The sequence below is a fragment of the Strix uralensis genome, chromosome 13, assembly GCF_047716275.1.
Source record: "Strix uralensis isolate ZFMK-TIS-50842 chromosome 13, bStrUra1, whole genome shotgun sequence".
Classification (NCBI taxonomy): domain Eukaryota; kingdom Metazoa; phylum Chordata; class Aves; order Strigiformes; family Strigidae; genus Strix; species Strix uralensis.
The window spans coordinates 9,048,620-9,071,901 of NC_133984.1; the positions used below are offsets into that span (position 1 = coordinate 9,048,620).

Sequence of the window (23,282 nt, forward strand, 5' to 3'; positions counted from 1 at the left end):
ACTGCAATACATATTTAAAAGCATGCGCATGCACCCCACCACCACCCCCCCACTTCACCCCCCTCCAGTACCCTCCTCCTCCCTGCCTTAGGACTGGCTTTATCACGTCCCAGCTCCTCAGATGGGGAACAGGCAAGTGAAGCATTGGCATCAACACTGGCATTGCAGCTCTGGTACCTCCCAGGTCCCACAGGTTACCCAGCGGAAAGCTCAGGAAAGGCAGCAACGTTTCATTAATACCCAGAAAGTCTGTTCCCAGGGAAAAGGATTTTATCCCCCTCTGCACTGAAGGTCAGCTAAGTCAACACCTAGTGCTCATGACAAACCCTGCCCCAGCTGCTTCACAGGCTGCATGCCAGCCGCGCTTGCAGTGGTGCATCGCGGCAGAGGGTGGTCTTCCCAGTGGGCACAGGGGCTTGAGGAGCAAACCCAGCCCCATGCCAGCATCCGCGGCCGCCACACAACGTACAGGGCATTGGCACACACTCCCATGCAAAATGGATGGGGAGACATGGTGCCTTCAGTGGCAGGGTTGGAACAGGTGAAATAAATAGCGTTACTTCACTGCTGTGCGTAGCAAGATCTGTGGGAAAAGTAAGTTTTGTCCAAGTCTCTTCTAAAAGCAATCCTGTAGCATTCACACTGGTGCTCCTGAGATTTCCTGAGATAAGTTGGGCTTGGACAAGGCACCCAGCTGTAAGAAGCCTACCTAACAGAGCTGGGACTGGAGTTGGAAATAGACAGTCCTTTATTTAATAGCTGGTTCCTTATTTATACACAGTCACTATCATTTGGGGTATTTTCCTGACATTTGTGAAGGGCAGGGGTGGGGGAATCACTACCTGCAGGAGGGCACAGACTGTCTGGGAAAAGAAAAAAACCCCACACTTAACACCCAAAGTTGTAGCTTACATGCACAGCAATTTGCTATAGGCAACCTGGCGCTGTGTAGAAGACACAAGATGGTTGGTTCCCTTTCTGGTTATAGTGGGGGGAAAAATAAAGATGCCACCAATAACCACTTGCTACATAAATACCAGCCTCTTACTGGAACAGGTTAATCTACCTGCAGCTTGATTTACTCACCATCCCAGGCCTGCTGCTCCTAGACGGTTCTGTAAGGGTTTCCACCTTCTGCGATGTTTCAGCTCACCAGTGGGTGTTTTACAGGAGCAGCCCAGCCTGGAGGAAAGCCTGTGCACAGGAGTATGTTTGCAGCCACTCAAACATATCCCCAACACACACTTTGCATCTGCCTTTGATCACTTGGCAGTTGCTATCGCCATCCCGTTCTCAGCTCCCCTAGGGATGAAAAGCCTCACTGCCCCTTCTTACATTGTCCTGAATCTTTGTGCTTTTCTAGCCCTCCCTCTTCACCTCAGTGTCTGCAATGACTATGACCTTACGGGGTACTGGCATCTTTACAGAGCTAGGAACCAATTTCCCCATCAGAATAGTCATCAAACTACATCTGCTGTGAAATTAAGTAAGCTTAAAGTCCTTAAACATTACCCTCCCCCCCCAAAAAAAAAGACCACTGTGATGTCTCATTTGCTTATCAAGGTACTCGCATACAGCTGAGATCTGATCTTGCAAGGTGGGACCTGAATGGGAATTAAAGGCAGTCAGACACAGCAGAAACAGTCCTTTAATAAATCGTGAGTAACCAGCTCCCTGTAAGTAGCGTCAGATCCTCGCTGCTGGATCAGTGCATGCTTGACAGGATTTTCAGAGCATAATAGACAAAGAAACACCACCAACATTTAATCAGTCGGGATATACAATTACAAGGCAACTTGAAGATCCTCATTTGCCTCAATTTTCAAAACCAGGATCCACCCCCCCAAGTGAACTGCCAGCTCAGTTCACATAACGACTTTTCACTACATCTCCCAGCTCTGTCTAGAACACTTTAGATTCTGATCAGTGTGCATTTAAAGCACGAAGAATAAAGACTCCAAACCAGAGCTACACGTTTGCGGTACCAAGTCGGGCAGCGTCCATGGTCTGCAGCAGGCGAGAATCATCAAAATGTACAGAAATGCCAGATGTCACAGGGTGAGACAGTATAGTAAAGCCTATAAATATTCAACATTATTTTTCCAGCATACATTTGTGATTCATAAAATGTGGAACTATAATGAATTTCAAATGCCACATAAATGTTCAAATACAAGATTTTCTCTGTGCTTTCATAATGCTTTAACAACTTATGTCTGGGTTGCATAAAGTTGGCATTTAACTTGCAAAGGTGTGACTAAACCCCAGTCTTTTAACCAAAATTACTGAATAAAAAGTAACAATTGCATTTTCAGATTTTTTCAAGTGAGAATTTATCTTCCTGTAGTGCACGCACAGGTGCTGTAAAAGGCTGCAGTATGTTAGAACTGTTCTAGCAAGGGCGAGAGTGGGGGTAACTTTTTCTCTGAACAATTTTCATAGAAAAAGCTTTTGAACAAGGAATCCCTCTGGGGTGATAAACTCCATCTGACAAGTGCCCATGTGAAGGAAGTGCCTGTTCCCCGGCATTTGAAATGTGGGAACATTCAGTAAGATATTTTTTAAAAAATATCAACCTTTTCACAGAGAGAGGCGAGGTTTGTTAGAAGGCAGACCTGGGCTCCTGCAGCATCACTCCTGGGGTCAGTGTAGCTCAAGAGCATCTTCCCAAACCTTTTCTGTGACTACACCATGTGCACAGGCCCACGCGGTTCCAACCCCTACCCCCAACTGACCAGTCACTGCCCTGCTCCAGCCACAGTTTGGAGGACAAACCCCCTTGTTATGACTAACTGAACCTCTCCTCCCTTTCCCAAATCACAACATTTGAATAACCATCTTAACCAAGACAGGAAAACATTTCAGGATAGACTAATTTAAGGGTTTAGTCCTAAAAGATACTGAACATCATAAATTCTCATTGTTTTCATGTGTAAATAGGTACTTTTAAGCCACCTCTCTCGTGTAATCTCTAGGTGCCATGAATTTATTTTAAAACAAACACATTGTGAAGTAGGAACTATTAACAAGGTTGAAGAAAACACTACTTTTTAAGATTAGATCTTAAGTTCAACCAGAACGAACAAAAACTTGAGCGGATATAATAACTCTCAAGTGTGTTTATATTTTATATATATATTATATATGTTACTTTTGTGTTTCTTCTTCTTGGAAATGCATCATATATTTTTGCAACAAGTTGTCCCAGGGACAGTACAGGTCTTGAAAAGGCAAATACACAAACAGTATTTAGGACATCAAGAAATACAATCAGTCTTTGTAGTGCATTTAGAAAAAAAGCTCTTTGGAACATTAACTATAACATTGCAAAAGTATAGGATAATCACGACTAGTGTTCTAATATTTGTTAATGAGAATTTTGATTTACAAATAGATTTCCTACACAGTGTGGTCATTTGATCTAAATTACACTGGTGAATTATTCATATTTTAGGTCTGCTACTAACTACTACAGTTGTAACTGAACACACCATGGATGGACAACAATGCGCAGCACTTGGAAAAGTACAGAAATGTGACTCAAACTTCAAAACCACAGAAAAATCTTTCAAAACAGGCTGGCAAAAACTTCGTTATGTATTGAGCACTGAGCAGTGTTAAATCTGAGCATACAGTGGAAAAATCCATGCACAGAAGTACAAGAACCGTGTCAGCTAAGGGACTGAAAAGCACAGCCCAAGGAGGAGGTGTGAGATGGGCTGCCACGTTCAGAATTAAACCCGACAGGAACAGAGGTGTTAAGGAAACAAACCCAAATGATTACTTACAAAATGGTTGTGGGTTGTTTTTTTCCCCATGTATATATGTTTAATGAACATATAATCTCCACTCTTCATTTTCACCAAAACAGAACAGAGGACAGTGCTTAAATCATTTTCTCCAAAATCTAGTTTGTTTATAAAATATGCAAGTGTTTCAATATTTTTCCTCAGCACTTTATCATCTCTCTCGTAGATAGGATAATATTAACCAAAAGCTCTACAAAGATAACAAATGTAGAGTCTGCCTTCACTGTCAGAAACACTTATGAAAAATATTGCCGAGAAGAAAATTTCAAGAGCACTTTAATATACAGAATGAGTGGCATAGATGTATGGGGCTTATTTTAAAGAGACAGCCTTTATTTAAAGTACTTTGTTTTGTAGATCTTATAAAGTAAACATTACAATACTTTTTCCACAAATATATTAAAATTGTTTAAATTTAAAAGGCAATTCCACTGACTGATGGATATTTTTAAAGAAAAAAAAAAATCTAACAGAAACAGGCAGCTCAACTAAAACTAGATTTTAAACATTCTGTTTTGTCATTCCATCTCCTTTAAAAAAAAAAAAACAAAAAAACCCACAACATTTTTCACCTGGACTTCCTTCACAGCAATAAGGCAACTCCAGGAGATTTGAATGAGCTCCTTGGAGATTACAGATACTGTAACTGGCTGCTCCTCATGCTTTATAACACCCAAAGGTGCAACTATCCATTAATCACAAGCATATCTGTGCATTAAAATATAAAACTTAAATTACAGATTTTAAAAATATTACTAATAGACTTCCCTATCATAAAATGTTTTACATTTACAGTACTTGAACTATTTCAGTTCTGGGTTGATGAGGTTTAAGCAATTTACCACTGCAAGAGTTAGACTCCGGAGCTCACAAACAGCACAACCCAACCAGGGGCAGCAATAGTCGGTAGAGTCATAGTGCAAATCAAAATAAGGAGTGCAGAACTGCACTGGTTGTTTACATCTCTAAAATATAAATGAACAAGACGAGCTCTTATAATGTACATGCAATAAATTATAGTAAGCATATGACAATGGGGCTGGGGCATTCTACAATTTTAGCTGGTGTACCAGAGGTGAAGCCTGTGAAAGATAGGACTTGGTAAACAAAACATTTCAAAGCTCTGTTGTCATAGCACTTGAACTATGCTTTCACGCTTTGTACTTCTGCTTCCCCGTCTCGCTGATCACACAGATATGCTGAAACAAAATAAAATAAAAAGCTCCTGTTAGAAAAGTAATGTTGGAGACCTATGTTTTACATCCATAGTCAACAATGTGCTGCTGAAAAAAAAATACAAGCATGCTATACACATTTCAGTACAAAAGAATGTTGTGATACTGTTTATGCAGAAAAACTTAAGCCTTTTTTTGTCTAAAAATCTCAACATTACCTTCTTTCTCCTCCTGCTAATTGTCCCACCCAATATGTGGTGAGACCCAGATGAAGAATTAATGACTTAGAATAAAAAGTGAACCCCTCTTAACTCCCGAGGTCTCTTCTCTAACTCTTACATAACTAAGCAAATGCACTTATTGGTTGTAGACATCTGGTAAGATAAGAAGCTTCACACAAACTTCACATTAGTTCACAGTTGACAGGAGATGTGTAGCCTCCATTCTGCATGCAGCAAAATAAATTTTAGTTTCATAAGAGCTCCAAAACGCTGTCCTGCTGCTCTAGTGTTTGCTCTCATCGTTGCATCACCGACGGAACAGATTTGCACATGAGGCATGATTACAGAGGAGGGAGAGTGATGTGAGGAGACTTCCCTTCCTTCCTCCTCCCTAGTTTTAACGGACAAAAACATACGGGAAAAATTACTTACGTTCAAATCTCTAAAGTATTCATTGTAATCTAGGGCGTATCCCACAACAAATTTGTCTGGCACTTCAAATCCAACAACTGAAAAAGACCATAAGTCACCAGTATGTTAGAAAATAACTTCCTAGAGTTCACTAGACCTTTTTATAGAGGCAATCTGGAATTTTATAGATATGTAAGCATCCTAACTAATTTTATTTCTTCTACTCAAATACCCTCAGATTAATATTTGAGCTATTTTAAAATTTTAACTTACTTTGTGGATTTAATTTATCAACTGAAGCAAAATTAAATAGATGCATTTATTGGTTCCCATGCAGCAGCATGGTGCTAGCATGCAGTCTGCAAGAAATGAATGGAAGCACTTAAATCTACAGACAGGGTATTATTATCAGAACGTAAAATTCCTTGAAAATTTCCTGCAACTTTGTAAATACACACAAAAAGAGCCAATACTCCCCAGCACTTCCTAGATGCTCGACATGCCAGTGCAGAAGCAGTGGAACTGGTGAGCACAGCACAAGTCACCCTCACAGTATCACTCAAAAGGCAGCACTTCTGGGAGCTGGGCCCATGCGTTGGGCAGGGCTGCAGGAAGGTACCCAAAGGCATAACGAGCAGGCAGGTTCAGTCGTCAGCTCCTGCAAAACTATGGATCTGCAAGTCCAGTAGGACTTTCTGTTAAGAGCTGGGAGAGTGAGCATAGAATAACGTGAGTATCAGAACCACAGTTATTGCAGGGAAACCAATCCTTCACCTTTGAGTAACTGCCTAGATGGACTCCACTCTTGCGACTGGCAGGCAATGACCTGAGACGTCAGAATATACTATGACTGCTGAAGCACATCTTAGATGCTGATACCATGGTATAGAGAATAGTGAAGAGCAAAGAGGACTTTGTTCTTTATGGAGTCACTTGCAGGTTTCAGAAAGAGGATTGGGGTTTTTTTGGTGTGTTTGGTTGTGGTTTTTTCCTCCCAGAGAAGCTGCCTAGAAAGAGGACATCAGCTATTCCACAGCTCTAGCAGGACAGTTCGTGGGTGGGCAGGCAGTATCAGTCCAACCTGTCTACACACACTATAAAATGACCAAAAAATATTAAAAGATTTAAAATATAAGATTTCCAAATGGCTTTCTCCCCTCATGCTAAAATGAAAGACCCCTGAGCACAGGACGGCTGCATGGTCTTTCTTTCCCTGGCTACAGTGAGGGTCTGTAAGGAAAACAGAGAGAAAAATTGCACAAAGTGCACTTTTGGAAAAATTAAGGCAATGTTTAGCGTCTACCTGGCCTCACAATACAGGGATAAAACGGAGGCCCAGCCATTAGTGCCTTGATGTCTCTTCTTTCAGAGCTCACGTGTCCTGCACTGAACAGGTTTTCTCTGTGGACAGATGGCAAAACAAGTCATCTGCTGCAAGATGCTCGAAAGGCAGACCATTAACCCAGCTAATCCTATAATAAGATCTCAGGAATGAGGGGCATCCTTGACTGAGGGGCACACCTCAATTAAGCTTTAAGGCATTGAAAAACTTCAGTTCCAGAATATTGTACAACCTTGGAAAGGAGGAGGAAGAGGATGTGATTCTGCTGTTAAATTCACTCCACTTCCATAGTGAAAGTATACTGTCCAGATTAACAGGAATTTAGTGTCCAGAACAGGGTTAAAACACATAGCCCTTCCCAAGGCAGGAGGAGCTGTCACTCTGGTACCACTGTTGGGTGTGAAAGCTATTCCTTTCTTTATGGTTTCGGGACAGACAGGAGAAGACAGGAAGGGAGTAATTCAGATGCCTAGACATAACCAGTTTGGGGCCAATTTAGGCATCTTATCACTCTAAACTTTTATCTGAACTGCTACCCGTGGGGTCCTCCTAACAGCAGGACATCCAAACAGCAGGAGGTGGCCAGGTTTAGGCACCCAAATCAATCCCAAAAGCGTCAAAGGTGAATCCAGCAGATTCTGCTGACCAAAGCATTTGACTACATGCAAGCTGGGAGAATTTGCACATGAAAAGGGTGTAACCTGGACCAAAATATCAAAGATTCCTTTTCACGTAGTAAAATGTTACAAAAAGTTAAAAGAAAAAAGGATCAGACCAAATCCAGATTAACTCTGTCAAAATACATTCCAAATGTTTAAATTCCCTAAATAAGAGCAAAATCTATCAAGACTCTTCAGTGAAAACTTATTTGGAACATCCTTGGACTTTGACCAAGGGATACACAATACATTGACATACTTTTAAAAATTAATAATGGTTGTCAAAAAGTCACTTACAGTCTGGCCGATATCCCACACTTCGAGGAGTTCTTTTTACCAACAAACTGTCAAATAAAACGAGTGTAAAACTGAAACATGGAAAAGCATTGCGTACAAATATATGAGACTGTTTTGATGACAAACAAACTGAATTTGGCCTAAACGTGCATAACTGAAAGCATAATTACTCATAATTTAAATTATTACTTTATTTGCAGGTGCAGCTTATCATAACAACAAAATCAAAACTTTCTAGAATCATGACTGGTTCAAAGCCTAAAGGGCAACTAACAGGTCTGCAAGAAAGAGGCTAGGAAATACTGATCTGGATGGGTTTTTATTGTGAAAAGTTAATGGGGTTTTATGCGTGTTAGGAACTTCAAGTGCAATTTAGCTTATAGGTAAAGAGGCGACAACTTGGGATCTGGCCAGACCACCCGAGCTCTTTTCAAAAGCATTAGTATTATGAAGCAAAAGTTCAGCTGCTTAAATGCAACCTCAATTGCACTTGTGCAACATGTCCTCAACTGTTTTTCACTGGCAGTACTCATTACCCCTGTAAAGAAAATGTAATTGGTTCTGATCGGGTGATACAAACCAGCTCCACTTTTCCAGAATTAATAGTCAGAGGTGTGAAAAAGCATGGAGATACAGAGTTGAGGGTATTGTTGTAGAGAGAAATGCCCTGCTAGTTTGATTCTCTCATTATTCATTTGAGCACTTCTACCTCTTAGAAGACAACACCACAGGGCTGACATTTGTCTGTCTTTGAGATACAGAGGCTTTGGGAGGAAAAGAAAAGGTGGTCGATGGCTGAATGTAAAGACAGAGGTCAGCAAAACTCTGTGCATTAGACATAGACCTCCTTCCCTCCTGGACCACCCCGAAGGTGGGGCTTCATTTGTCAGTCACAGTTTCAATTTTAGACAGTTTCTGAAACTTCTAGTTGTGAGATTTAATTTTTGAGAATGGGTATAGGATTTGATCAAAGAAACCCCAAAATTGTATTAGCATTAATTCACATCTCCCTGCTACAACTGCTTAATTGCCAGAAAGAACTTTTTTTTTTTTTTTTTTAAAATTTTTAAAGAGAAAAGGCAATTGAAGTAACTAAGAACATTACACTTAAGACTGTCTAGAATGATCATGTTTACCTGCTCAGGTCTTTGGCAGACCCAAATTAGTGCAATGGGTTTAAACAATAAGAAACTGGACTTTGCTCATACTATGTGATATTCATGATGGACGCTGCAGCGTTAGGGCACTATTCAGTGACAAATGTTTAAAATTTGGCACACTTAATCTGGCCAGGGAGAAATCCTAAACCACCTCACCTTCAGCAGGTCACCTCCAGATTATCAGCAAGAAGAGCTGTTCTTGTATGTCTAACAACTGCTTTGACATTGTTATGGCAACACAACTGATTAGATATTACACACAGCTCTGCTTTATCTCTAATCCCCAGCAATCATTATACTTTTATTGTAAAATACACAACCACAGCATAGCAGCGTAAAAGAAGCAATTTAAAAATAAGTAGGAAGAATGTTGATATCAGTTAATAATATAATATTATCCTCAACATTTCTTGTTATTTGTAAGCGATTTAATTATAAAATGTTTTGAAACTAATTGATTAAAGATGTAACTAAGTAGAAAAGCCTGGAAGAGCATATGGCTGGGTGACTCTCACAGAATGACCTCTAAAGCTCAGCTGCACTATGCACACTACACAAACAATAATGTTAGTGGGCAAACTAATTTAATTCTACAATTAAAGAAGGCAAACTAAAAAAAGGTCTCCGCTGCAGAAGTACACCACTGCAGTATACTGAAGTTGCAGAGAGCGCAAGCAGAAATGTGTTTGGATAGATACTACATGTACGTAAGTGACAACCACTGACTTTTTTTTATCCCCATCCCTAGTAAAAGTCTACATTTATGAACTGAATTTGTGTTGAAAATACTTCCACCAACTTGAGGGGGTATTTTTTTAAGCCTCAAAGACTTCAATTCTTCCATATACTTCTCAACCTATCTTGGACTTCAGTGGTAAAACCCCACAAACTTTACCATAACATGATAAGGCAAGACATGTACAAGCTATCCCCTTCTGAAGCACTGAAATTCTTCCAGCAGTAAGACTGGAAAGAACACCGTGTTTCTGCCAGCCTTAACGAACCTATGTTCTCATAACAAGCAAAAGTGGTTTTGGAGTTTAAACAAATACTAAACTCCAACAGATCACATCATATGTGACTCCAGCAGAAATGCTCCCTCCCATTTCTCTTCCATCAAAATGTATTCTATACTTGTGGTTTTTTGGTTTGTTTGTTTGTTTGTGGGTTTTTTTGGATGTTGTTTTTGTTTTTTTTTTTTACACTGTGTGTCCCTCTTAAATTGAAATACAGAACAAATAACCATCATTAAAAATTTACCTGGCTACTTTCACCATCTTTGGATTGTACTGCTTAAGTAGAGACAGCAATGTTTTCATTGTTTTACCAGTATCAATTATATCCTAAAAATAAAAATCTCAAGTAAGAAAATTAAACATGTTAGAGTAGCACTTCTACCACAGAAATTGCTCATCTGCAATAGCATGAAAATATGCCAAAATACTGTTCATAATCAAATATAGTTGACATGTAACACCGTGTGCTTACACAAAGCGATCACACACATTAACAATAGTTCTTAATTGTTGTGGGTAACTATGACTTTGAAATCAGCTACTGAACTATGACCCTCCTGGCTCCTTTTGGAGATTTTATGGCTTGTGCTCCTTGCAGCTATTTGACAAACAATGTTTAATTTGAATATGATAAGAGTAACATTAGTCTTGCTGTTGAGCCCAGTTACAGAGACAGATGTATACAACAGAAAGAAAAGCAAGAAGGGAAAATAGGCAGAACAGCCCATTACTGCAATTAAAGAAAAAGGAGTGTAATTTACATTACAGATCCAAGAAATAGCCAAGGAAATTGGAGTGCGAATATCTGGGTGAAGTTCTAAAGTCAATATTCAAACACACTAAAACGAATTTTGACACATAATTTTAGTCCCATCCACTGCACATATAAGCAGAAAAAAAGAATATATGGCTTACAACTGAACATCACAAGTGGACTCCACATTTGGCCTGAAATAATCACACGATCTTTAGAGGAACAGTCCTTACCCTGGCCTGAAATCAAATCTATTTGAAGTGAAGGAGGTAGATTAACACAGAAGCAGCAATGTCCTGGTTTCAGCTTATTTTCCCATGACTCCCAATTAAAATAAAAATCAAACAAAAAACTCAAGAGAGCACCCGTCAGCTATACTGTCTTTAACACTTAATGCTTTTAATCATGATTATAAACTCAAGAGAAGTTAAAGACATACAGATACATAAATAAAAGTTGGCCAATAAACACAAGTAGCTACCTCCGTACTCTAAAATTAAGATAGACCCTATTACTGATTTTGTATTGTCTGATTATCTGTTTATTGGAAATGAATCTTTTTTTTTTTTTTTTTTTTGCACATTAAAGGGATGATGTATAGAAAAGCCTAGTGCTCTGGTGCACAAGATATTAAACCTACAATAAATGTGCATTTTTATTGTTTGACATTTAAAATGGTGATCGGTAAAAGGGTTCATATTTGGCAGTGTATAAGACAAGTCACTGGACAGATGATTCACTGAACAAATGAGAAACTAACCTAGTTAGCTGTCTGGGACTTTAAAGACATACATTCATCTGAAATGGAGCAGATACATAATTAAATGCATCTGCCTATCTGAAGCAAAATATACTTCAAAGGACACCACTGGTCACACAGATGACTGCTGTATACATATTATTTTGGTAGGAGTTTTGGAACTGAATGTGCTTCCTGTGGAATAATATAACCTCTCAAATTAAATAAAAAAAAAAACATACATAAACCCCACATTTTATGACAGAGGAAACATCTTTCCCTTTGGCTGCTGAATCAGTTGCCATAGTTGTTTCTTTGCTTACAAACAAAGCCATTTCCATTATTTGGAGCCTTAAGACATTTGTAGCTTGCACGTCCATTTTTCCTGTCTACTGCTGCTGCTTCCCTATCCTGAAACTGGCAATCTTACTCACGAACATCCTTTGTCAAAGCGATACTTACTGAACATAAGCAACACTCTCCATCAAGAAAGAGGTCTGAAAGCAAGAACTAAGCCACAGTACCTACTAGGAAATCAAACTGAGGTGTACTGTACCTGGTATCATCCAAAGAACCATGACAAGACAGAGGAATGGAAATTTAGCAATTGCAAAATGCCGATTAGGAATTAGCATTCTCTATGTCACTATTCTCTAAACAAATTATACACAGGGACATTGGACTTAGATCTGGTTTTCATATACTTTAGGATATTCCTACTAGGAACCTATTTCTACCCCTGCAGTTTAATTTTCTAGCTTGCTGTTATAAGCCCAGAACAATAACATGCTTAATATCACTTTGTTCAGACTTTTTTAAAATTAAAAAAAAAAAAAGACATTTTAGAATTGACAGAATCCCAGAAAATTCAAAGTAAATGCAAACAATTTTACATGGATATTTTCCTTGTTAAATTTGTTGGTTGAATGCAATTTGAGAATTCAAAACACAGGCAATTTCAAATTCAGAGCCCAATTGCAAAATTCAGGCCTGGAATCAGAAGCTGGAAGCCTTGCAACCAGAAACTATAGGTCTTCTGGCTTAAGAACAACTTCTATCAAAACTCTTTTACCAGTCACACATTAGAACTTCAAAGTGAAATGTAATACTTACTTCTACAATCAAAACATTCTGGTGGGAATAAAAAGACAAAAGAAAAAAAAAGAAAAATCCGTTAATATCTAGAGAATATGCCATTTCTTAGATATATTAATATCTATAACTTATTAATTTTCATTGCAGTTAAGTATTTGTACCACCATTTATGTACGTTTATACATGTAACAGCGAATTCTATGTAGTTAACATTTCTGATGCTCTAATAACAATTAGCTGGCAATGAGATTCTCCTCAATGTCTCATGCCGAGTACAAAGTGGTCTTTAAATAATTTAGACTTTGAGAATTCTAGATATATGCAAAAGAGATCAAAACAGAGTCTACACAATTCATATTCTTCTAAAGCAAAGAGTGTCATGCTATAGACACGGACGATCCTGTCATACCTACATCATTTATATTGAACTGTGACATACATGCCTTACAGATCAAAAACGTGTAAGGAGAAGGGGAAAGCAACGTGTTCTGACAGAGCAGGAGGCACTGATGCTTAACCCCAGACATCTGTCTCAGTGATCTCTGTAGAGTCACTGGAGAAAAGCAGATTCCCAATTTACATTCTCCCACTTCCTTCTCTCGGCACTGCCTGTAACGGGAACCCCCGTTCCTAACCTGGGCTGCACATGACACATCCTGACAGCATCAATTCCCATCACTACTTCAGTCAAACACCAATACGGCAAATAAATAATGCCGCTCTCTTTTAAAGGCAGTTTGCAAACAACTCACACAAGATTATTCTTCTCAGGCACTGGAGAAAAACATACCTCCTAAAACTCTGATACTGAAGACGGTGAATAGGGGGTTTTTTTTGTTAAGTTCAGACTAAACTGACAGCTTGGGTGGGGCTTGTCCACTCTCCTAGTATACAGTGGCAAATATTTAAGTGAAACTCTTCTGTTTTCATTTTTTTAAACTCTATAATCTTCGCACACTAAAAGAGCAGCCTTAAACCCATGCAGGTATGCGGATTCTTTAGTGGTTTTGTTTGTTTGTTTTTAAACATACAATGAGCCATACCTTTCCAGTCAAGGTTGAGAGGTCATCTCCACCAATGACTTTTATATCTCCAGTTGACTGATCATTCTAAGAAAGAGGAGGGGAAATATTAGCATCACCAGAATTAAAATAATTTTTTCTTCCAGTAAATATCATAACTGCAAAGTACATAACCAGTGAATGTTAATGCTTTCAGAAACACAGCACCACCAGTGTCTATTAACTAAGAAATTACAAGCGATCAAAGATGGCATTTCAGATTAAAGATTGTTTGACAAGAGATCTGCATAAATGCAGGCACCAGCTCTCATCTGTGACCATTATATATACATATATATCTAAAAAGATGTGATTTGCTATGCATTCCCTACAGATATAGAAATAAAGACAAAAAGCACTTCAGTTTCCAAGCTGTATGGTGCTATATAGCTGGTAATTTACATTTTAAACTTTAATGCTTTATCAAGCCTTATTCTTCCAATAAAAATAAGCAATCATAACAATAACAAGAATAGTTAGCAAAAAAGGCAGATTAATATTTAGAAATATGTGCTACAAAAATAGCCAGAAAAGCTTGTTTGCCTAGTTTACAATAAATATTGGTAACAAATCAAATTACTTCTTGTAGTAATTGAACAGCAACATAGGTACACTATAAGTACAACACAACATTTTGCTTCGGTAAAACTAAACTTTGATACAAATGTAAATGAACTGTTATATACGGAAGTTAAAAACAGCTGCTAGGAGTGCTTCACAGATCTGTGCAGTTTATTTAAAGTTATTCAACTGACTTTAAACCTTGACAGTGGCTCACAGTTCATATTAGATGTGATATGCTCATTATTGTACTACTTACAGATGATATTATCCTACAATTTAATCATTTCAGTCGAAGGTTAATGTTGCTTATCAAACTTTATTCTCATAGCTCCTTAACGCATATCTTCCTTTGAGAAAAATGATACTATTTTGCTGCTGCACCTTGAAGCCCAAGCGTGGTGCACAACTACACATCATGCAGCAAGGCAGCAGTTCCTTCCCAAAACCCAGGCATGACAGATGCAATAAAGAGGGGACCGCAAGGGAACAGAGAGACAACCACATACAGGTATTCGTGCTATATGAATTGTAGGCAAAAGCTAAAAATGTTATCACAGAAAATGGGAAACAAATTAGAGAGGCACACACCAAGTACACAATAAGTAACACTGGGATGATAGTAAAGAGAGAACATATTAAAATCCTCTGGACAGTGGTGTCAGCCATCTAGGATAAAGAAGTGTTCACAGCTCTAGGCATGTAAAAGCAGATGATAAGACTAACAGATAATTTCCTTTTAAGATTCCTATGAAAAAAACCCCAAATAAATTATTAGAAAAAGTATCTTTTCAGTTTTGCCCCATGTGTTTTAAAGAAAACATTAGTTTGAGTTACACCACTCTGAGATTACACTGAAGTTCCATGTTTCATTACTATAAGGAACACTCATTTTTGATAGTCAACTGTTTAAGTGCTTCCTTAACAGTTCAAACGACTAAACTGAACAGCATCAGTGTCACTGTGTCAAAAAAGTCCAAAAACATAATGTCCAAAATGATTGCCGCTTGACCCAGTAGATATACACACAGCTGAATGCCTGAGATACTGGCTAGATCAACCACAAAAATGTGATCCAGTTAAGCACTGTATTCATAAAGCTAAAGGACATTTCCTGTGTTCACCCTATCTTAAAATTATCTCAAATGACAGCTTCTTTAAGCTTTTCCTTGTTTATGTTACAGGACTCTCTCTTATCTATTCCTACACTAATAGAGATTTCATTCTCCTTCCATGGAAGGATGTAAAAAAAAAAAAATCATTCCTTGCAAAACAGCAACGGAGAAAGACATTACAGGTATCTGGTTCCATTAAAATTACATCATAGATGACAGTCTTGTACTCAGTATATGCGTAAGATCAGGTTCCTGATGATCTGAGCGGCTACAAAGCAACACGCTATACTCAAACAAGAACACCACAAAACTGTAGGTTACTGTAAACCTTTGGATTAAGCATATTAAAGTATGATGATCATCAGAGAAAAAAACAATCTAACCTACAGAAATTTTCCTGCTCCTTCCCACCAAAACCATACAAGTTGCTACACTCTTTAACACAAAATGTAAACCTTCATTGGCATATAAACCTGCATTCCTATGCAGCTATTGAGTTCCTGAGCAATTAAAGGATAAAAACAGTTAAAGAATTTCCGACACTGGCTGTAACCAGATTTCCATTGGAAAGAACTTTGTTTAATAATTAAGCAATGTTTTAATTATCTTCAGGAGCATTATTTCTGATTTCAGTACTGGTAAGACTTTAATGCTTTGTGGTTTAACACATAAGAGTTTTACTGTTTAGATCTGTTTTCACTGCCTCCCCATTGTCACTGCTGGAAAACAGTAATGCTTTACAAGATCGTAACTCCTGACTCAAGTGACTCCAAGATCACCTTTTAAAAAGGCATTTTAAGTTCCTTACAGTACTTGCTATAAGACTTGGTTAGCCGAGATCTTTCAGAATATACTACCACGACCAGCCCAACCAGAGTTTACCAGGTACTCCACTGAAAATCCCTACTTTCTCAAGTGACAGTGCAACACATCCATCGTCTTTTGGCTGCCCTTCATGACTACATAAGCAATGTTTGCTCATTTCCAAGCTTAAATGCAAGAGACTGGTGAAGAGACATTCTTCTTGTAGCACAAACAAAATAAACTGTTTGTCAAGAATACTGAGATCTGGGTCTGTTCACAAACACTATCTTACCATTTCTTAACAGCTTGCCAGATCATTAAAATTCATCTATACGGACTCGGAAAGCTGGAGTTATGAGCAAAGTTTAATCACAGCTTGATCATGTCAATATTCTTGGAGAATTATTTTTGGGTGCAGAACAGTATGAACTTCGCATTGCAACACAAAAAAACCCCATATGCTTGTAAATATTAAATGATCAGTTTGAAACAAGAATAGAACCTTAATTACATGAATTTCAGAACCATTGCACAAGTTCAGCTGCTTTGTTTATACGACCAGGGTATTTTTAACATCTTTTATCCCATCTGTAAAGGCAGGCAGCATGATCTAGTAATCGCATCCAAAGGCAGCGACAAGAGAGCTAGCTCCACTTTCAACTGTCCATTACAGGTTGTGACACTTTTCACATCACTAAACGCAGATCCCTCCACCTAATAAAGCACAGACAAAAATTACAGAGCAGATTTAGCATTCTGACACTATTATTGATGGAAGACCTAGACAATCTGTTACATACACGTCCATGTTAGGACAACCTTATCCAGTCTATCAAGTTATGCAGTCTAAAGGACATAAGTCTGGATATTAATAACCATGTAAGAGAGTCCACAGAAATTAAATGCTCGTAAATACTGTAGTGGAGGCATCAGGTAACAGGAGCTCCTCACTCATCTAGGACAAGAAAACATTCTTTTATGGAATTGGCTGACAAAACAAAAAACTCTGAAGCCAACACCTCAAGGAAAACATTCTGCTTAGGCAGCTTTCTGTATAAATTTCTCTGCTTTTCTCTTCATCTACTCATTTTTTACTACAAAAACAGGATTTTAAATTCCATAAACTTACTTTGCTGCTCACTCCCCTATTAGTATCAAGGCATTACAGTTCTGGGGAGTAATAAACAAAAGCAGCTGTAGTAAAGAAATGAGCCAAAGCATGCCTAACACACCAGCATGAGCAAAGAAAACATGCATATAAGGCAGCCTTGATTTTTAACAGAGGGTTTTTTTCAGGTGTTTCAAACCCTTTCTCCAATAGTTTTTTCCAAGTTAGTCAGAAAGCGAAGACAGTGAAAGGGTGTAGTCTTTATATATTTTTTTTAAACAAGTCAAGTAAGTTATTGGAAGTGATTCTTGAAGAAAGCAGAAGATACATAATTTCCTCACCAAAAAAAGGTGGTAGTCATAATTTCCTATTCTTTAACATATTATCCTGTAATAGAGACATTCAGTTTTCTGTTGTGGCTTTTACAGCAGACTATATGGGTGTGTGGTTGCTTAGTGGTTAGGCAGACCAATGGCAGGAGACTCAATCTTTTGGGGTGAGCAGAAGGAAAGGGTGTCAAACAGTTCTCACCCACTGATTTAAACACAGTGCATAAGCACAGAGAGTGCCTTGTGAGATACAACCGAAGGCTGGCATGAACCCTTCTGCCCAACCTTGCCTTCTTGTTAAAGAGCACAGCTAAATTACTGCCTCCTGTTCAGCAAACGTGAAGGTGGTTTCCAGGTAACCCCTGGACAGCCAGCCGTGTGTATGCCTCGGGCAGCCAGGGCTGCTCACCCTGCAAATGGACTTGACCAAAGCCTCACGTGGCTCTGGGCTTCACCATGAAACATAACAGATCGCTCAACAGCAATCGTGAATTTCTGAAGTTCTTCGACAGCCCAAACTTAAGTCTGCAAATAACTCCATCTCTGGTTTCACAGTTTAATGAAACGAAGGATGAGGTTGAGTTTCCAATTTAGTAATGTCTATTTTTTTCTACTGGAATAGGCACTCGTCTACAACTGTGACACATAGCCTACACGTAGTCTATACTGCTGACTTGAATGCAAAGTTGCTGAGACAGAACTAACAGCATAACCTTACGAAACAGTTTAGTCAAACACTCTAAACTGAAACAAAAAAATGTAATTATTTCCATGCTACAGATGGTCTTACAGAATAAATCATAAATACCATCCTGAAAACACGAGACTAGGCTGTCGGTAAGTCAGGAAGCATACAGTACTAACATACCTCTGCTTCTTCCTTTGACCTGCACAACATAACCTTGTGCTTCCTTCTATAAAACTTACATGTTACCTCATGTTACAGAATGTTCAACTTTGCTATAAAGTTAAATCCCAGTGTTCAGAATGAAAAGATATTATTTTCCAAAAATGTAAACCCAGGAGTCAAACCATGCCTAGTCTCAAAAAGTTAGTGCCACATTCAGTGGCCACTAACCATAAATCTAGGTTTATGAATCTAATATTTCCTCAAGGCCAAATATAACTAATTTTGCTTACTGTTTGCTTGAGCCAAATCAAAGATGAGATAGGGAACTCTGGTATAACCGTTTTTACAGCTTTCAAGTCTTCCTGTCCAATGAATAATGTCTGAGCCACATAAAAATTCTTAGAATTAGATTTTTGTAACCAAAGTTGCAGGAGAATCCTCTGCGTCATTCTAGAACCACAGCTTTAGAGATGGGGCACTGGGCAGAGAGGAAATTGTTTAACAAGTAAAGGACATGGAAAGGGTGTCTCTGCTCTGCATTAGGCTTTTACTGGGCTGCGGAGATACCAAGGTCTAAAGCAAAATAGATTATATAATAAGGTAGAGAAAGAGTAAATTAGCTTGCGACTCTTAATTCCCTTAATTATTTGTTTAATATTGGCACATTGTGGCAGTAACAATACTAAACCACCTCTGTTAATAATTTGAAGTCAAATTTATATAAAGATTACACAGTACGGCAGAGATACTTACACAATAACTCTTCAACCTAATGAAGTCGACGGTCATGGGGATTGACTTGTCACTGTTTCTGTTCAGTGCTTTGATGTAGTCTAATAAATCAGCAAAAAATTTATAGCCACCCTTGAGTACACAGAGTGCTACAATGTGATGTCCTCCCATGCCCTTCATAATTTCTCGTGCCAGTCTCTCCGTCCTATACAAAACCAAGAAAGAGTTAGCTGTCATAACACATTTCATTGCTTACTATAGCAGCAGTGTTTTATAATGCTAACAGTGACAAACACATGCATCAAACCTGGAAACACATTTTGTTCAGAAATATTTGCCTACCACTTCAGTCACTTTTACACGTTATTGGTCAACAAAGTTTTGCTTTTCAAGGTTAATCTAACAGTAGCACTGCCAAACGCCTTTGTTTTCCTACGTCACACTCAGCCAAAGCAAATCTTAACACCCTGAAGCTGTTTCACTGCCAGATATGCAACATGAAGGTGTTTTCTCCTTCTAAAGATAGGTTCAGCTTCCATGCAAAGAGCAATGTAAGTTAACACAACCAAAACGGCAGTAGCCCTCACTGAAGAGCAAGAAAATTTTCAAATTGTAAACTAAAGAGCTAGTTTATTTGCCAAGCTAGAATGCCAGAAATTTGTCCTAACTGCAAAATACAATGCCAATGAAGCAGAGCAAGAGAACACTGCATCGTTTTGCTGCAATCATTGTTTCTAAATTTATCTTGTAATTTATTTTAGAAAGCATGGTATATATTTATTGTGTGCCAGCTGACAGCAGGTTTCTCAGAGAAAGCCTACCATTATAAACTTTACGTCAGTTACTTAATGACATGTACTTTGTCCAATTTTTTCCTCTATATGGACTTCCAGTGGTAAAACCCAAGTTTTTTCAATATTAGAAAAAAAAAAATTTGATGGGAATGTTTATTATATTTAATCAAACAGGACCAAACCACACAAAATCTAGATGCATTCCTATTCACAAGACCTCCAGGAAGATCCACCCAGCATCACTGTTAATTGGTTGTGTATCTCCAACAACTGCTTCAGTGAACTTGTTGTTCATTCTCTTAAGAGGAATTAGCAACTATCAAACACAAAGTAAAATAAAAATGCCTTGTAGGTTTATGGACCCATTTCTGATCACATGAGATAGAACTTTCACAGCACATCACAGATTTCAGCAACCACAGAAGTGACAGATTGGTATTTGCAGAGGCTAATGCCTTTCCCAGAAGGTAGGAGAAAGTTGGGTGTTACTTATCTATCATCCGAACATGAGAAATTCTAAGATGATATCATTAATAATTTACTTTTATTAATATCCTAAGAAAATTCAAGAGACTGTAACTGTTTTCAGACTGAACTGGCACAACAAATAACATCTTCTAATTAGGTTTAAGAAGGTAGAACATCAAAGAAACACTGGAAAGTCGTAGATTGCTACATACCACAAAATTTTGCTTGAGAATTATGACAAATTTCCAAGCAATAGCATAACTGCAAACATACAAACTCTTAGAAGCCAAACAAGAAAGAGTTAATCAGCACTTATACTTCTTAGTCTCTAATTAAATGTAATTTATTTAGACAGTCACCAGTCAGCAGAACTATCACTGGAAGATTGTTTATTCCAGCATCATGGAATCAGCTGGAGCAGTGTACTGTCTGAAGTCAAACAAACCTGTCCATGATGAGCCCATGAGGAATATAGACTTTTTCCAAATCATCTGCATAATGTTTAGGTATGCAGAACAAGTCCAGGTCGTAACCTTGTTCATCATCGCCAATCTGAAAAGGAAATAAGGTGAGATTTCTACAAAGCCTTATTGAAAGTCTGTGGTGAGAAACTGCAAGTCCTTTGCTTTATTCGGTAAACTATCAAACCCATTACGCTCATCAGGATCACGTTACTTTCCCTCTCTATAAAAACATCAGTCACACTGAACACAGCGTAAAGTGTAATCTAACAGAACCTACAGTTCACAAGTTGCTTGAAATACCGCATGAGCTGTTGTGCAATACAATGTGGCAAAGAAATTAAGTCCTAACAACATTCTCCTACATCGGAGAGCAGGGAAATGAAGCTACTACACCTCAATGAATCTCTTCATTTCATTAAGAAAATAATCGAGGAGCTTTTTAATGCCTTTGATTTTCCTAGTGTAATGCAAAACCTGCATTTACAATTAAGCAAGCAGAGGTTTTGACATGGACATCTTCCAAACCTCCACAACAGCAAATCACAACAAAACACACGAGCCAGTTTTCAGGACAAGACAAGACAGCTACATGAGCATGACAAGTTGTGCTGCTGTGAAGCAAGCCTCCTCAGACCACCATCTGCAAACCGTGGAGGTTCAAGACCTTTCAAAATCTGAAATGAAGCCCTACTTCAGCAACCAGTTCCACACGGGCAAATTCCCTGTATGAAACAGCCTGCAGTATTAGCAAGTGTGTATTAATTAGGACAAGGGATTAGCAAATATATATAATTATACCAAACACTGCTGAGGTTCAGAGCATATTGTCACAACAGCATCAAGAACAGCCTTCCTTGAACCTCAACTCTGCTGCAACCTGAAAACGACAGTGTGTTTTTTAATTACTTCACTCTCTGGTTATGCAGCTGAACGTTAGTACGTGTAAAATGAAGTTAAGAATTTCACGAGGGAAAACTGAAGATTATTACTGACAGTTCACCAGGCAGGCATTTTAAGTACCCATTTTGGCTACCCCTGCCCTTGCAGGACACAATCTTATTTTTGTGCCCAAGGAAGCACTTACCTGGCTTGTGATCAGCCAACTGTTTACCTGTTTTTTTGTTGTGTAACCCCTAATGAGTATTTCACATGGGGAATTTCACGAGTATTTCAGCCTCCCATCCAAAAACAGACCCTGTATGGGGTACCCACACACCCGCCTCAGACGTCGCGTCCCAGCAATCTGGAGCGGGCTGTTATGTTAAGCGGTAAGGCAGGTCCCTCCCAAAGCACATGGTATTTTCCTGTGGTTCAGAACAATCGTTATATCTAGCGTGTCTACCAAACCTTCCCTTCTGCACTTGGTAGGGAACGGGCCCTTCCTACAGATTTTATCAGGTTTTTTATTGACTGCAGGGATTTACAGCCACAACCTGTGGCCGGCACAGTCCTCAGCCGTAAGACACCACATGTATTTCACGAGCACCGGGCACCGGCTTTAAAAAAATAATGAATATGTAAGAGCCTTAGGAGATACGGCAGTGATGCAAAAAAATATCCCCCTGAATGCTCCTCCTCAAAAAACACATCCTAACTTAAACATTTAAGCGACTTACACCGCACTCCCGGCTCTCACTAACAAACCGGTACCTCCCCAGCACGCTACGAAAAGCAACAGGAATAGGAAGTTGTGCCGCGCCGGGCTCGTGCCTGGTGGGAAGTTGTTTCACCTTCATTTCTGAGGCGGCAACTCCGGCTCTCCCCGCCGTCCTCCGCGTTTAAATCCTCCCGAGACGCCACCCGTGACCGGGAACCCACCCCCGCGCTGCCCGGCGGCGGGAGGGGGCCCGGCGGCCCCGGCTCCGCTCGGGGGAAGGGAAAGCGCCTCGGCCGGGGGGCCCGGGAGGGAGCCCCGGGCCCGGCGCCGGGAGGGCCGGGGCTCCCCTCAAGGTGACTGCGCGGGGCGGCGGCTCCCGCCGCTGAGGGACACCCTCCCCCCGCCCCGCTCCCTCACAGATCACCGCATTTCTGGGGACCCCCCCCCCTTCCCTCAGCCGGCGGCGGCGAGGCGGGAAACACCCCCTCAGCCGCCCGGCTGCCCCCCGGCCCGGCGCGGCGGCAGCGGGCGAGGCTTCCCCGCGGCGCGGGGGGGGCGGGGAGGCCGCGGCGGCGCCGGGGGCCGCACTCACCACGATGCAGGGGCTGGGGGTCGCCATGGAGCGGGGCGGCCCGCCGGCGGCGGCGGCTGCGGGCGGCGAGGAGGAGCAGCGGCGGCGGCGGCGGGCGGCGAGGAGCGGGGAGGCGCCGCGCCCCGCAGC

At 39.8% G+C, this 23,282-nt stretch overlaps 1 protein-coding gene across 2 annotated transcripts; it reads right to left on the bottom strand.

The window, feature by feature from the left end:
* Positions 1 to 1,631: 1,631 nt before the first annotated feature.
* Positions 1,632 to 23,278, bottom strand: HPRT1 (hypoxanthine phosphoribosyltransferase 1). Of its 2 annotated transcripts, none has more exons than XM_074882855.1 (9): positions 23,154 to 23,278; positions 20,946 to 21,052; positions 19,260 to 19,443; positions 13,722 to 13,787; positions 12,697 to 12,714; positions 10,335 to 10,417; positions 7,915 to 7,961; positions 5,638 to 5,714; positions 1,632 to 5,008 (listed from the first exon to the last, which is right to left on the bottom strand). In XM_074882855.1, exons 1-9 carry the CDS (start codon positions 23,178 to 23,180, stop codon positions 4,961 to 4,963), a joined length of 657 nt encoding a protein of 218 aa, XP_074738956.1. In that variant the 5' UTR covers positions 23,181 to 23,278; the 3' UTR covers positions 1,632 to 4,960. The 2 variants fall into 2 exon arrangements, with proteins under 2 accessions (XP_074738956.1, XP_074738957.1); XM_074882856.1 differs by lacking the exon at positions 23,154 to 23,278 and adding an exon at positions 22,695 to 22,865.
* Positions 23,279 to 23,282: the final 4 nt, after the last annotated feature.

Excerpts from the sequence above, each read along its gene's own strand:
- HPRT1 (XM_074882855.1), bottom strand. The coding sequence starts at position 23,180 with ATGGCGACCCCCAGCCCCTGCATCGTG. Across the intron at positions 21,053-23,153 it reads CCCCCAGCCCCTGCATCGTG|ATTGGCGATGATGAACAAGG; the intron begins GTGAGTGCGGCC and ends TTTCCTTTTCAG. Across the intron at positions 5,715-7,914 it reads TGTGGGATATCGGCCAGACT|TTGTTGGATTTGAAGTGCCA; the intron begins GTAAGTGACTTT and ends GGTCTTTTTCAG.